At 39.9% G+C, this 12,425-nt stretch overlaps 1 protein-coding gene across 4 annotated transcripts in view; it reads right to left on the minus strand.

Annotated features, from left to right (window-relative positions):
* The window catches only part of nckap5l (NCK-associated protein 5-like), a 39,156-nt gene extending 26,980 nt beyond the window's left edge, over positions 1 to 12,176 (minus strand). For 2 of the 4 annotated variants that reach the window (XM_067526905.1, XM_067526901.1), the window contains exon 1: positions 12,009 to 12,176. Coding sequence is in view for 2 of the 4 variants with exons in the window: in XM_067526900.1 (XP_067383001.1) it covers positions 11,517 to 11,544 (28 nt within the window). In the remaining 2 variants the exon portion in view is untranslated. Of the gene's footprint in view, positions 1 to 11,516; positions 11,660 to 12,008 lie in introns of those variants that run through there. The other 2 variants (XM_067526900.1, XM_067526907.1) reach the window with 2 other exon arrangements.
* Positions 12,177 to 12,425: the final 249 nt, after the last annotated feature.

Below are 12,425 nucleotides of genomic sequence, written 5' to 3' on the forward strand. Positions count from 1 at the left end.
TTCACTGCTGTGGCTCAGTTTGCACCCTTACAACGTGTGTGTGTTTTCAGAGAAGCACTTTTAAAAACCCTCAACACACCATCAGCATCAAACAGCAAATAGACACAGTTAGCAACAAGTTGGGGAACACACAGCATCTAAGCTCCTTAGTTGTCGAATGGTTACAACACGTTCCACAATGTCCCCAGTTTTGTTCCAGCTGGAGACCTTTGTTGTACTGTATGTCATGTCCTCTCTTCCCATATGTCCGATCTGCCCCTCTGCAACACTCTGTTAATAAAAGGCAAGAATAAAAGATAAAAAGCAACATTCGGCGGCCTCACGACTTTAACTAAGTTACTTTGTAACTAAAAGGTGTTGATGATGTTATTGTCAGTGTTATGTTCACAACTGGCTGTAAACATATTAAAAAAAAAAAAACTAAAACTGAAAACCTTGCAGATTCTATTCAGGACTTAAAAAAGACCAGGCTTTTTATTAGGTTTTATGGCCACTTAATATTTTATCTAATCATTTATTCAGTTCATGTTTCATTCCATCCAGTCTATTTAACTTGTACATTTCTTATATTTCATTTTTCTTTTCTATTTTTTTTTTTAATTTATTTGATCCTTATCTAAACATTCTGCTTGTCATTCATGTGCACAGCACTTTGAACTACCTCCATCAAAGGTGCTAGATAATAAAGTCTGACCGTCTAAAGTAACCATGAGTAAGGTTCAGCTAAAACAACAGGTAAAATGAATTTATAAAGGAAAATTTAGTGGACAGTTAAACCTATTCATTTGATACCAAATTGGTTTAGTTTGACTAAACAAGCTATTTTTAGTAGGTCAGCTTTTTTTATTAAGAAAAAAGTAATAAAATAAAAAATGATTAGTGCAGCTCTTCCCTTTTCTCTTTCTCAGTCCTGAGCTACACTAAATGTTTCTAAATCCCTCACATGTAAAAAAATAAATAAATAAAAAAAATTTACAGCTTGCTTTTCGGTTTATTTCTGCAATCATAAAACCTCAGTAATGAAAACCATTTGTCGTCGTCCCTACAAAGGCAGGTTTCATACCATTATAAATACTCAGCAGACAGGTGATGTCCCCTGCCAACCGCACTATGAGCCATGTATTCAAACTGCCTGTTGGAGGAACAACTGCATTTTGTCCAGCTCCCATTTAAATGTGTGTCATCAAATGTGTGAGGTTGAACAAGACACTGGTGAGGCCAGACAAGTAAATCCAGGTCATAAGCTGCCATTATGTTCAGTCTATAGAGCTGCTGAAGCAGCACGAGCCAAGTAACATTTTTTTTTTGTCCTTTCGGTTTATCCCGTGAGTTCAGGGTCACCGCAGCGGATCATTGTCCTCATGTTGATTTGGCACAGTTTTTTACGCTGGATGACGCAACCCCTCCCCAATTTCTACCGGGATTGGACCGCAACACAAAGCTGGGGACAGGAATGGGCTGTTCGGGAGACACTTCGAAATATAGCCGGGACTGGGGATTGAACCATTGACCCTGTGGACAACTGTCCTACCAACTGAGCTACAGCCACCCCTACGAGCCCAGTAACAACATCGGTTGGATATCCAGCCATCACCAAGGTAACATAAACTGCTCTTGTTAAAATGTATCAACAGCCCAGCAACTGACCAGCTCACAGAAAAATGGTGTTATCATTTAGACAGGACGAAACAGTTCACAATCATGGTTTCATTACAAGAACAGGATATTGGATGAATCATTGGCTCCGTTGCACCACTCTGTCCTGGATCCTAGCCATTTAAATTAGGTGGATGACTCACATTTTTGAGTTTTTGTCCACAGAGCATGCAGATTAGTGACCTCAAGTTGCACGTCTCAGCTACTCGCATGCTGTTGGCCGTTCTGTGAAAACAGTTTTACTTCCCAGTTTTGATTCTTGGGGCTGATCATTTACAGTTATCGACGTTGAAGCTGTATGTAAGGGGGATGCAAACTTAACTCTAAAGCTGTTACAAAAACAATGTGCATACAGCTAGTACAAAACAGGTCTTTAATATTCAGTAGATTTTCCAGTTTTTAAAAGTACTGCTCATTATGCCTCCAAATCGCAGCAAACAGTTTTGAATATCTGTGTATGTCAACAATCACATACAATCAGACCCAAAGGTATGATATCAAAAGACAAACCAAATATGCCAAATATAAAAATTCACTTATGAGAAGCAGGTACTACTGATTTTCTTTTTCTGGCTCATTAAAGCCAGACTAACTTAAACTTGGTTTGTGACACAGGCTCCAGGCAGTTAAAGAACAATGACACCACACTAAAGAATCTATAGAAGTGCATTAGCAATGGACAGTTTGGCCACATCTGGCTACCAGCCGCAGAAGCTCAAACCAAGAGTCAGCCAAGCCAGGCGTAGTCTTCATCCACATCCTTTCTCCAAGGTCTGGCCAAGAGGAAGATCTACTTATGGTGCAGAAATAATGATAAGATATGGAGGGCTATATGCAGAGATTCTTGTTTAAGCCTCATGGACAAACGCAACCTCTGTGGGAGAAGCGCTGATGTTTTTCAAGGCTGCGCTGGTGGAGAGGTTTGAAACAGGAAGCTCAGGAGAATTTCAAAACATTAAAGCACCAGCACTTCACTAAGCACCTTGTGGGGAATGGAGAGGTGGGGGGAGGGTGCATATAGCTTCTCAATACCAACTTATTTTAAGACAAATGAAAATAACAAACACTGTTGAACCAGGAGGAAAACAAAACGGCCTGAATAAAGATTATTGTTCATCTTTAGTCTTCATCCAACTTATCAACGCTTCATAACTCAAACTATAAATCTAACAAATTTAACACAACTGACAGAATGTGTCTGTCAAAAAATTGGACAACTGACTGCTGATGAAAACTTTTTTTGGGGGGGGGGGCAAACAAGATGTGGTGAGGACCCGGTTTGCATGAATTGATTAAAGCTACATTCCAGCTCATATTTTCTCTGGCCAGACTGATGAATTGAATGTTTGTTACAGCTGCTGCAGCTAAAGCAGAGTTTTGGCAACTTCAATGTTTGTATGACCACAGATTCCTCTGTAGGGTGGACTTTGAATGAGTCCTCTGGAATTGGTGGGAGCTCGCTAGCATATTATTAGGATTCCTCAAGCACATTCAATTATGCATATTTCAGAGGCCGTATCTGACATCGTAGCGAAGGATTCAGGTTATTCCTGGTGACTCCTCTGACTAATTTTCTTGCTGAAGCGCATACAAATAATCCCAATAGGGCTCGGGTTGAGACAACTGGATACAAGACAGAGAAAACAAAGGGCTGTGGGGAAACAATGCCGGGGGAGATAAGTCCTTTGATCTAAATATCTGCACTGTGTGCGTGTAAACAGTCATGATGAGGATGTCTTGTGGAGCTCTGTCAGTCTTCCCTCCTGCTGTGAGCTCTGTCGTACCACACAGACTCTGTGGAGTAATTGGTGAATATTTTTGCGATGCTAATGAAGACTCCAGAAGTGCCTTTTGTGCCTTTGGTACATAACCATGGCAACTACAGTACCTGCATGTATGAGACAGTGGGGTGATAAAGAGCTGAACTGATAGCAGATAAGGAGAAGCCCCCCACCTAGCCTATCTTCACAGTAGGGTTGTTTATGCAGAGGGTGGGGGGGGTAATGGAGAGATAGGCCGTCTACGGAAGGTTCGGACCTGTCTGCACACCCCTACTAGATTTCAAGCTGACTAAATTATTGTCCCGTTGCTCTTCCCTCTTTTTAGAACTGTTGAGCTATGACTTAATAAAGCCCTAATTCACATTCACAGACGGGTCTTTTGCTCCATTAAACCTATATTTCACATCAAGTCAGTGACACAAAAAAAAAATGCAGTGATCTAGAGGTGACAGAGAAATAATCAGCAACTATTTTAGTCCTTGTTTGATAGTTTTAGTCACATTTGAAGCACAGATACTGTCAAAATACCAAACATTGTTTGGTTTAATGTGAGATCATTATAAAGCTAATCATTAGGGGGTTGTGACTGTTAGTCAGACAAAACATGTCAGGATGTCACATTAGTCTCTGACTGACTTTTTTAGTCTGTATTTTCTGTCATATCAAAAAGTTATTTCACAAGACAGATCTTGTGAAATAACTTTTTTTAATGACAGATCGCTAGCTGCAGCCTTCACACTATCTGCTACATTTTAGAGATTAGTCTGTTAAATCGATAAGCGACCTAATTTAATAATGCCAGAGCGTGAAACCGGCCATCACAATTTCTCCAAGAATGGGTTGTTTCCAGGTGTCTTGTTTTGTCTGACGGAAAAAGCAAAGCTCATTATTTCTTTCTTTCTTTTTACTATAGAGATTTCTTACATGATTTATCAATTAGGAAATCTGTTCAATTAGCAACAACTCTTGGGAAAATAAAAATAAAATCAGCTGAACTGACAGGTGAATAAAACTTCAGGCTTGTCTTTGATTCATTTTCTACCAAGAAATAGATTGTTCACCCACACATTTAAACTCTATTATGTTTTGTGGTGGACTGCGATGCCTAATAAACGATTTAATAACCAAAACCAGTTAACAGAACCGACTGCCAAATTAAACACTTACTCCATGCCATGTTTCTCCCCCTCTAATAAAGTCTGAACAGCCAGCTGCAACAAGATGTGGGACACAACGGCATGCAGAACATCTGGGAACAATTAGAGGAGAACAGAGCGAGCGAGTGAACACCTACACTGCCTGTTACACTTGATTAAGTCACCGCCTAGGTTTTCATGATGTAATGTAGCACAGTTTCGATATGCAATTTCAAGGTTGCACTAGGACAGAGCTCAAATACTGGCACACAGACCAAAAATGTAATCGAGTGCATGTAGAGTGGAACCACATTTATCCACAGACCAAATCACACCACACCAGCACCCTTTGGAGCTCTGAGGTTGATCCTCTTGATGAAATATCCTCAGCCCCATTGGGGCCTCGTGATCTTCAAAAACTGTGACAATTTCAAAAATATTTATTCTTTGAGCCTTAAATCCACTAGGTAAACTTTTTGCAGAATATAGAAAATTGAAAATCCGCATGTCACTTTAAACCAGGGGTCACCAAGCGTTTTGAAACTGAGAGCTACTTCTTGGGTACCGATTAATGCGAAGGGCTAACAAATAACAAATTTGCTCAATTTACCTTCAATTAGATGTATTATCAACATATAATCAATTAAATTAATGATATTGATCTATGTGAAGACACAGACCATGTTAATGATTTCTCACAATAACTATCAAATGTCATAGCAACAAAAAAATTTGATGCAGCTCATTGGTAAATGGCGCTGTGGTGAGCTATTTTTAGAACAGGCCCACGGGCGACTCATGTGGTCGTTGCGGGCGACCTGGTGACCACGGGCACCATGTTGGTGACCCTTCCTTTAAACCGTCTTAATGTTTTGGTCATGCAGCCAAAACACACACACACACACACACTCAAACAGTTACTGAAAATTTCAGTAAAATGAGAAACTGGAATAACAGGTTTGGCCTTATTTTTTTTACAGCCATCTGTGTTTCTGAATGTGTCAATCAGCCCTGCACACCTAGACTGGGGACTGTTTTGTGGTCAGCAGCAACGGCTCACCCTCGATTGCATCCAGAGGTGTTGAGTAAACATAAGGTCAAGGCTCTGACTTTGCCACTGAAGGAATTCACCTTGTACTTCTTAAATTTTAGGTCTAAACATTTTATGGGTCATGTGTTTAGAGTCACTGTCATGCTGTATGGTAAATTGTTGTCTTGTGCACTGAGTTAGGGATCTGAACCATAAAGACATATGTCTTTCAAAGTAACCAGCCTCTTGGTAGCTTCACTGAGCAGTATTGACATGGCTCAGCCACACAGTTTGGAGGGACAGCCTGAACGTGCTGGTGGTGCGTTATGTTATTAACAGTACTTAATAGGACAGGTAAACGGTTTGTATACCAACTTCCCTTTCCACAACTTAATCCCAGAGCCCCTTTCAAAGCACTTTCTGAACCATGGTGAATGAAGTCTCTGCATTGCTATGCACAATTAGTAGCAGACTCCTCAGGGAGTGGCTCTTTTTTCAAAGTCATCAGAAACACTACAACTTCAATGAGGTGGGGGCCAATTAGCCTGGAGTGTGATGAGCAAAGAGCACTGTAGCACCTGAGCAAGTTGAAAATGGTAACTTGAAAAGGGGCTAATCACTCATTAAACTGTATTAACTGTTCATATGTTTTTCTAATGATATTTCTGCTTTAAGGTTTAAGCTATAATGTGGAAACACAGCTGGATAAAGATTTATTTTAATTTTCGGAAGTAATGTGACAAACGGTAAGAACCCTAACAGGGAATGGGGATTTTGATGAGAACTGTTTGACAGTAGACGTACTGCATGTTTTCACACTCATCTGGTGATGAGCAGAAAGGCTTCCTGTATTAGGACGAACGCCTCAAGCATCACACAGAGAATTGTTTCTTCTACTTTGAACCTTTTCAGTGTCAAGCAACTGTAGTGAACAAATTTGGGGTTTTAAGCTGTCGGTTTAACAAAACAAAATGTTTAAAATGACAAAGCAATTATTGGCTTAGAAGAAAGTAAATAACTGCCAGATTAATACTTCAATTTGAGCTGTTTTGCCATTTTTGTTGAAAGACATTAAGTGGTTAATCAGGTTTTACATTTGTGTTGATTATTTTTGTAAGAACTGAAGAATAATTATTCATCCTGTTGTCTACAAACACCATGAATAAACATGTTGACTTATCTGTCTGGTACCTGGATTTTTCAAAGAGTCCAATTTAAATGTCATTTTAATAGATTTAATAGAATTTCTAACTCTGTAACTGAGCTTCTTTGTTGAGCCTTTCAGCGTGTGAGCTCCTCTAATTTTACACATCTAAGTCTGTGTCTGGGGGTTAAATAGTGTCCCTGCACATAGTGGTTCACACAGGGCATGAGAAAAGCCTTTTGTGGGTTTAAAGTCAGCTGCTGAAAGCTGATAAATTAATTTAAGTAATCATTTGGGTCACTAAAGTCAGTGTTAGTCGGGTCTGAAAATGAAAGAAATGTGTTGGAGCGGCCATGTAGGCACAAGCTTTGACCAGAAGAGTAATGGCTGCAGTAAAGAAACACTAAATGTCTAATTTACTGCACTTTTGTAAACTGTCGATCACAGATCTGACAATATTACAAGAGCAAATCACTGGAGTACTCATTTAGGACTTCTCTACAGGGGGCTGTTAAGTTTAGAAGATCAAAAGATTTTCTTAAAGTCATCAGAAATGCTGGAAAGATTCGCCTCTGTACTGTGTGTCCGCAAGCTCTTGCAATTTCTCCTGAAACCAGTGCATCACTTTGTTCCAGTCGCGAAGGCACAGTTTCAATGGGCTTCGTACATGATATATGACATTTATGTGCAACTGCCAAAAGCAACAAACGGCTATATTACATCAACAGACAATTTGGAAAAGGCTCGGAGGATACGTCACTTCTTTTCGAAGCACAATTAGGGAAAAACGCTGCATGCAAACACTAAAAGATTCATCAAGCGCTTCATAGAGATCTTCAGTGAAACTTAAATATTTTACAGCCTAAATTCTGGCCATCTTCTATGAGACTGTAATTCAAAAGGGTTCAAACAAGCCTTCCATCCTTTCCCTAATTCTGCTGAATTAAGGCTTGGTCTTTGTTCAGAAAACGATGAGACAATGAGAACAGCATGAGTGTACATCTGGCCCTAAACCAACAGGCACAGATCATTAAGCATGGGATGTTTTTGCTCTACAAAATAATAGCTCCACAGAAATATCTTAGATGGTTAAAATCTTGTTTAATCTTTGAATGGGCCAACTATTTATTATGATTACTAGCACATGTTTCATTGCCAATAAAAATTCCTCACAATGTGAAAAATAAAAAGCAAGAAATAATCTACTACTCATGACTAGAATGCCATTCTAACAATGCAGAGGGGATCACACTTACTGAAAAGCAGCATTGTGTAGGTATGATCCCATAACGTGTATTTAATAACAACAAGGCTGCCACCCAGTTTCTCTACAGCATAAAATTGATACGGATCGACGGCTTAGACACTTTAAAAAAGTAGGATTTGAAGTAACCTCGTTAGACCTGAAACAGGAGCCACTGGAATAATTAATTAATTGTTTAAGGAATATTTGAAAATGCATAACAAACATATGATCTAGTTCCAGCTACTAAATTGGAAGGGTTGTTTTTTTAATCTTTCTGAAAAACGTGCTTGAATTATTTTAGGTTTGAATTTATCTCACTCAAAGATTCAAAGACATTATTAAGCCCCGTAAATTTTATTTGGGCACTAAAACAGCGGAGGCCAAAAACCATGTGTCTGCTGCAAGTCATGAATGTATATTTGCTTAAAACCAGAAACTGGACTTCACAGTAGGACGTGTTGGTTGACAGACAACCAAGTACAAAAGATCTGAGGAAGCTTGTTGCCTGGTGTATCCTAGATATTAACTACCCATTTCCACGGTTGAGTTGCGTTCATATAGAAGAATTGAAGAATAAAGGCCACAGTCAAGGCCAGACTTTGCTTTTACCACAGCTGTCATCTGGACAGGTAACAAGAAAATTTTAAATGTAACAGTTCAAAGTCAATTGTTTGTACTAAAGTGCACCAAGGCTGCCACAGCATGTCAAAAAATCCGAGGTAAACACACACTAAGACTGGTGCAGAGATTCATTTGTCCTATGAAGTGCTTGGTAAAGTCAGAGCTACTGTGACAGACGATGCATCCGCTTTTGCCATCATGTTTAAAATGCAGGCTGTGGATTCCGAGTTGAATTTTGAACTGGATGGAGAGACGTCACTTTACGGATCTTACACATCGCTGCCTGTGTCTGCACGTTAGTTGATGAGTTGATTGCTGACAGCTCCTGTAACGTTTATTACTGCTCCGGCCAAGTAAGCGAGAAGAATAGAAAGCAAAAAGAACTTTATGTAACTGTTGCAGATTTAAAAGCATAGGCCCCTCATTTCTTCTGGGGGCAAAAATATAGAAATCCTGGAACAATGTATTACTCTTCATACTGCGTGTTAATTAGAGAAACAGAAATACTTAATATACTAAATTTAAATGCTATTATACGTTACTTAAAATTAATCTGGTTCTTCTAACCAATCTAATAATTTGAATTCTCTCCGCTTAATTAGTCAGTTTTGTAGCATTGTCATTTATTGATATTTCATGCTGACAACCAGCTGAAGTTGCGGCCAGATCAAAGCGAAACATAGTAGAGTATTAGAACAGGGAGTAGGAGATGGAGAAGAGTGGATAAATTATAGGTGCTATATTAAGTTTCATATTGTACAGTAGGGCTCACAAGTTTGCATTCAATTTTTTCTGAAATAGTAAACATTGCAAGATTTCATCTAGTACAAATATTCCTTTATCATTTTCCAGTTAAAAAGTAAACTGAACTGGAGACATCCACAATAACCTTGCATAAGCTGATTTAATTTTAATAATTTCAGTTTAATGGAAAACTGACCAAATTCTCCATAAAACTGAGACCTCAGGGAGGTGCTGGCGTAATGGTCGACTTTAAACCTCAGCAACTTCTTTCTTAAGTTAATCTTTTGGAAGGTTTCTGGAGCTTATCACATTGACCGATGGCTTTTCCTAAACCCTAACCAATCCCTGCCATTGCCAAACCTTAACCATCTGCATCTCAGCATCTGCCTTCTGCCAAAATAACAACTACATGCTAATATCTTCTGCTTCCTGCTGCGGTTGGTGGTCCACCGTATTTGCCTGCAACCAGAAACTCTTAAGAGAGGTTGAAAAAGACAACACGAATTTATATGTGTTTATACTATTACGTATTAACATTATTATTATTATTGATGGTCCCACCAGACAAACAGTGGGTGATAATTTTGCAGTTAGGTGCCATTAAACAACAGCGTGTAATTATGAGATCCAGAAAAACATCACATGATGGAAAACAATGGAGAAAATTTGAGAAAAACAAAGCATTTTTGGCCTTTTACACAAGGATGTCTTATCTCCTCATTGTTCTACAGAGATCTGATGTTTTGTTTTAGCACTCGATGTCAACTCCCTCTCAGATACTTTTAAAGCATAAAACAATTTGCCTTGAATATGTTGTTTCTGATTTGGCTTTTCCATAAAGTTTATTTTGTTTTTAGCCATTTTAATGATCTTTTTGGGGAAACTGTTGTTCAACAGCTGCAAGTAGATTATGGCACAGCTGCGGGGGTTTCAGGGTCTTGTCTGACACTTCGACATCTGGCACCAAGAATCGAACCACCAAGAATCGTTCATTCGGCCTAGTCCACTGAACTACAGCAAATGACTTTTATGTCACGTCGTTTGTCAGAATGTGGGAGACTCTACAGTCTAGTCTCTGATAAGACCCACACTGAGCTTCTTGGCCATCAGAATAGACACTATGACTGTTGAAGAACCTGGGCTGCAGTTGTTGTTTTGTAATGAAGAATTTACTGAAACGTTCCTTTATCCCTCCCGACTCCTGCTTTTCAGTAATCTTTTCAATGAGTTAACTGGACCATTCTTTTGCCTTGATGACGTAGATTTTGGCCAAGATACTAATTCACCAGTAAGTGGGATTTGCAGATACATGCGTATACAATGCCTACATTTACTGCCCTCGGGTCATTCGTTTAACCAGCTGTGTGACTTTAAATCCCCATATAAAACCCAGTGATGACTCTGGGGAGTTATTTTAAAAGATGATTTTTTTTATGCACTTATTTTCCATTTTTGGCTTTTAAATCATTTAGAATACTTTGTAGTAGAGACCTGCTTTCTGACCTGCCTTTGATATGAGTTTTTAGCCAAATCCAAACAAACATGCTTCAATGTCGTGAAGAAATAAAAAGGTATGAAACGTCCAGGGGGGGGGGGGGGGGGGGGTAGTGGGAATTCAACTTTATACCCACTGTAACATAATCACAAACTAAGATTTAGGATCAGAAGTAAGAAATGCCCTTCTTCAGAAACTGAAATAGCCTTTTCCTGTCAAACTCTGCACAGTGACGGTCAAACATCCGTTACCTCATAATAAGCAAAAAAAACTATTTGAAGTGGAGCATTTTAAATGCGCTGATGAAATATGAAAGCAAAGGAGCAAACATCATCCCTGCAGAGCTGTAACGTAATGCTACAGCTTTACTTTTTAAACTCTTCTTAAAAACGACCCTAACTTCACAGGCTTGATTCCAGCAGTGTGGTTGACCCTCCACTCCACCCATGCTGCAGACATATTCCCATCTTAATTCATTCTCCAACACGATCACTGAGGCGGCTTTTGCTGTCATTTACGCCCGCTGCTTGTGGAGCATGGAGCTCCGCGTCAGAGCCGCGTATTTACCAGCGACTGCGCGAAATGAATCGCGGTTTATTCTCCTCTTCTCTGCATCAGTATGAAATTTTAAAAAGAACAGTTCGCACACACACACGCACTTACATGACTCGGATGACAGTTCCTTTTCCATGTTCCCGTTTCAGGTTTCGAGCCCACAAAACGAGAATAAAACTGCGACAATGATGTATTTAGCTGCGGCTTTAACGAAGTTAAATAAAAACGTACTTGCACGAGACGAAACGAGCTCAGAAAAATGTCCGGTTTTTTTTTTCTCTCCCCCCCCCCGCCTCTTGAGGACAGGCCCTCCAAACCCAAACCCTGCACCGAAATGGGTTTTACCGGACACGGGTAGTGTTGTTACGCCCTTGGCACGAGCCGGCAAAACGTAGGAAAACACGAGCGTTTCGGGTTAATACCGCATGGAAGCAAGCGGACGGACATTTGCAACGTCATGCCCGGGCAGCCCTGCGCTTTCCGGGTGATGGTGAAATAAAGAGCACGCCAAACGCTCAGTGTCAGCATTCCAGCAAAGCCTCTTCACCAAGCTAATGAAAAAGCATCTCCCCCCCCCCACCTCCCCTTTTCAAGACTCACCTCATTTGGTTGGAAACAGACGAGGACGACGCTGTCGTGCCATGGTTTAATAAGGAGAGAAAATTCCTAATTATTTTTCTTAAAAACAATGGAGCCTTGTGCTGGGTTTCTAGCGGTGTCCTCTCCCTGCAGCAGCCGCTTTCTGGCTCTGCCTCGGCGTTTACTGTTTGGGTTGAGGAAAAGTGATGTCATTGCATGAAATTGCATTACCCGCCCCAGTTTTTTTTTTTTTTTTCTGAGGCTGTCCCATGCTGCCAAACATAACTTCACCATATACTTAAAAATCTGCCCCCATATGTGCTTTTCAGTGCCATAAATTGAGCTCTGCGCACTTAAAAATACATCTGTGATCATAACTCTCCTTACATCTGGATATCTTTAAGAAGAGCTAAACGTATGATGGACTAGTTTGAGGAT

Source organism: Channa argus, chromosome 13, assembly GCF_033026475.1.
Source record: "Channa argus isolate prfri chromosome 13, Channa argus male v1.0, whole genome shotgun sequence".
NCBI lineage: Eukaryota > Metazoa > Chordata > Actinopteri > Anabantiformes > Channidae > Channa > Channa argus.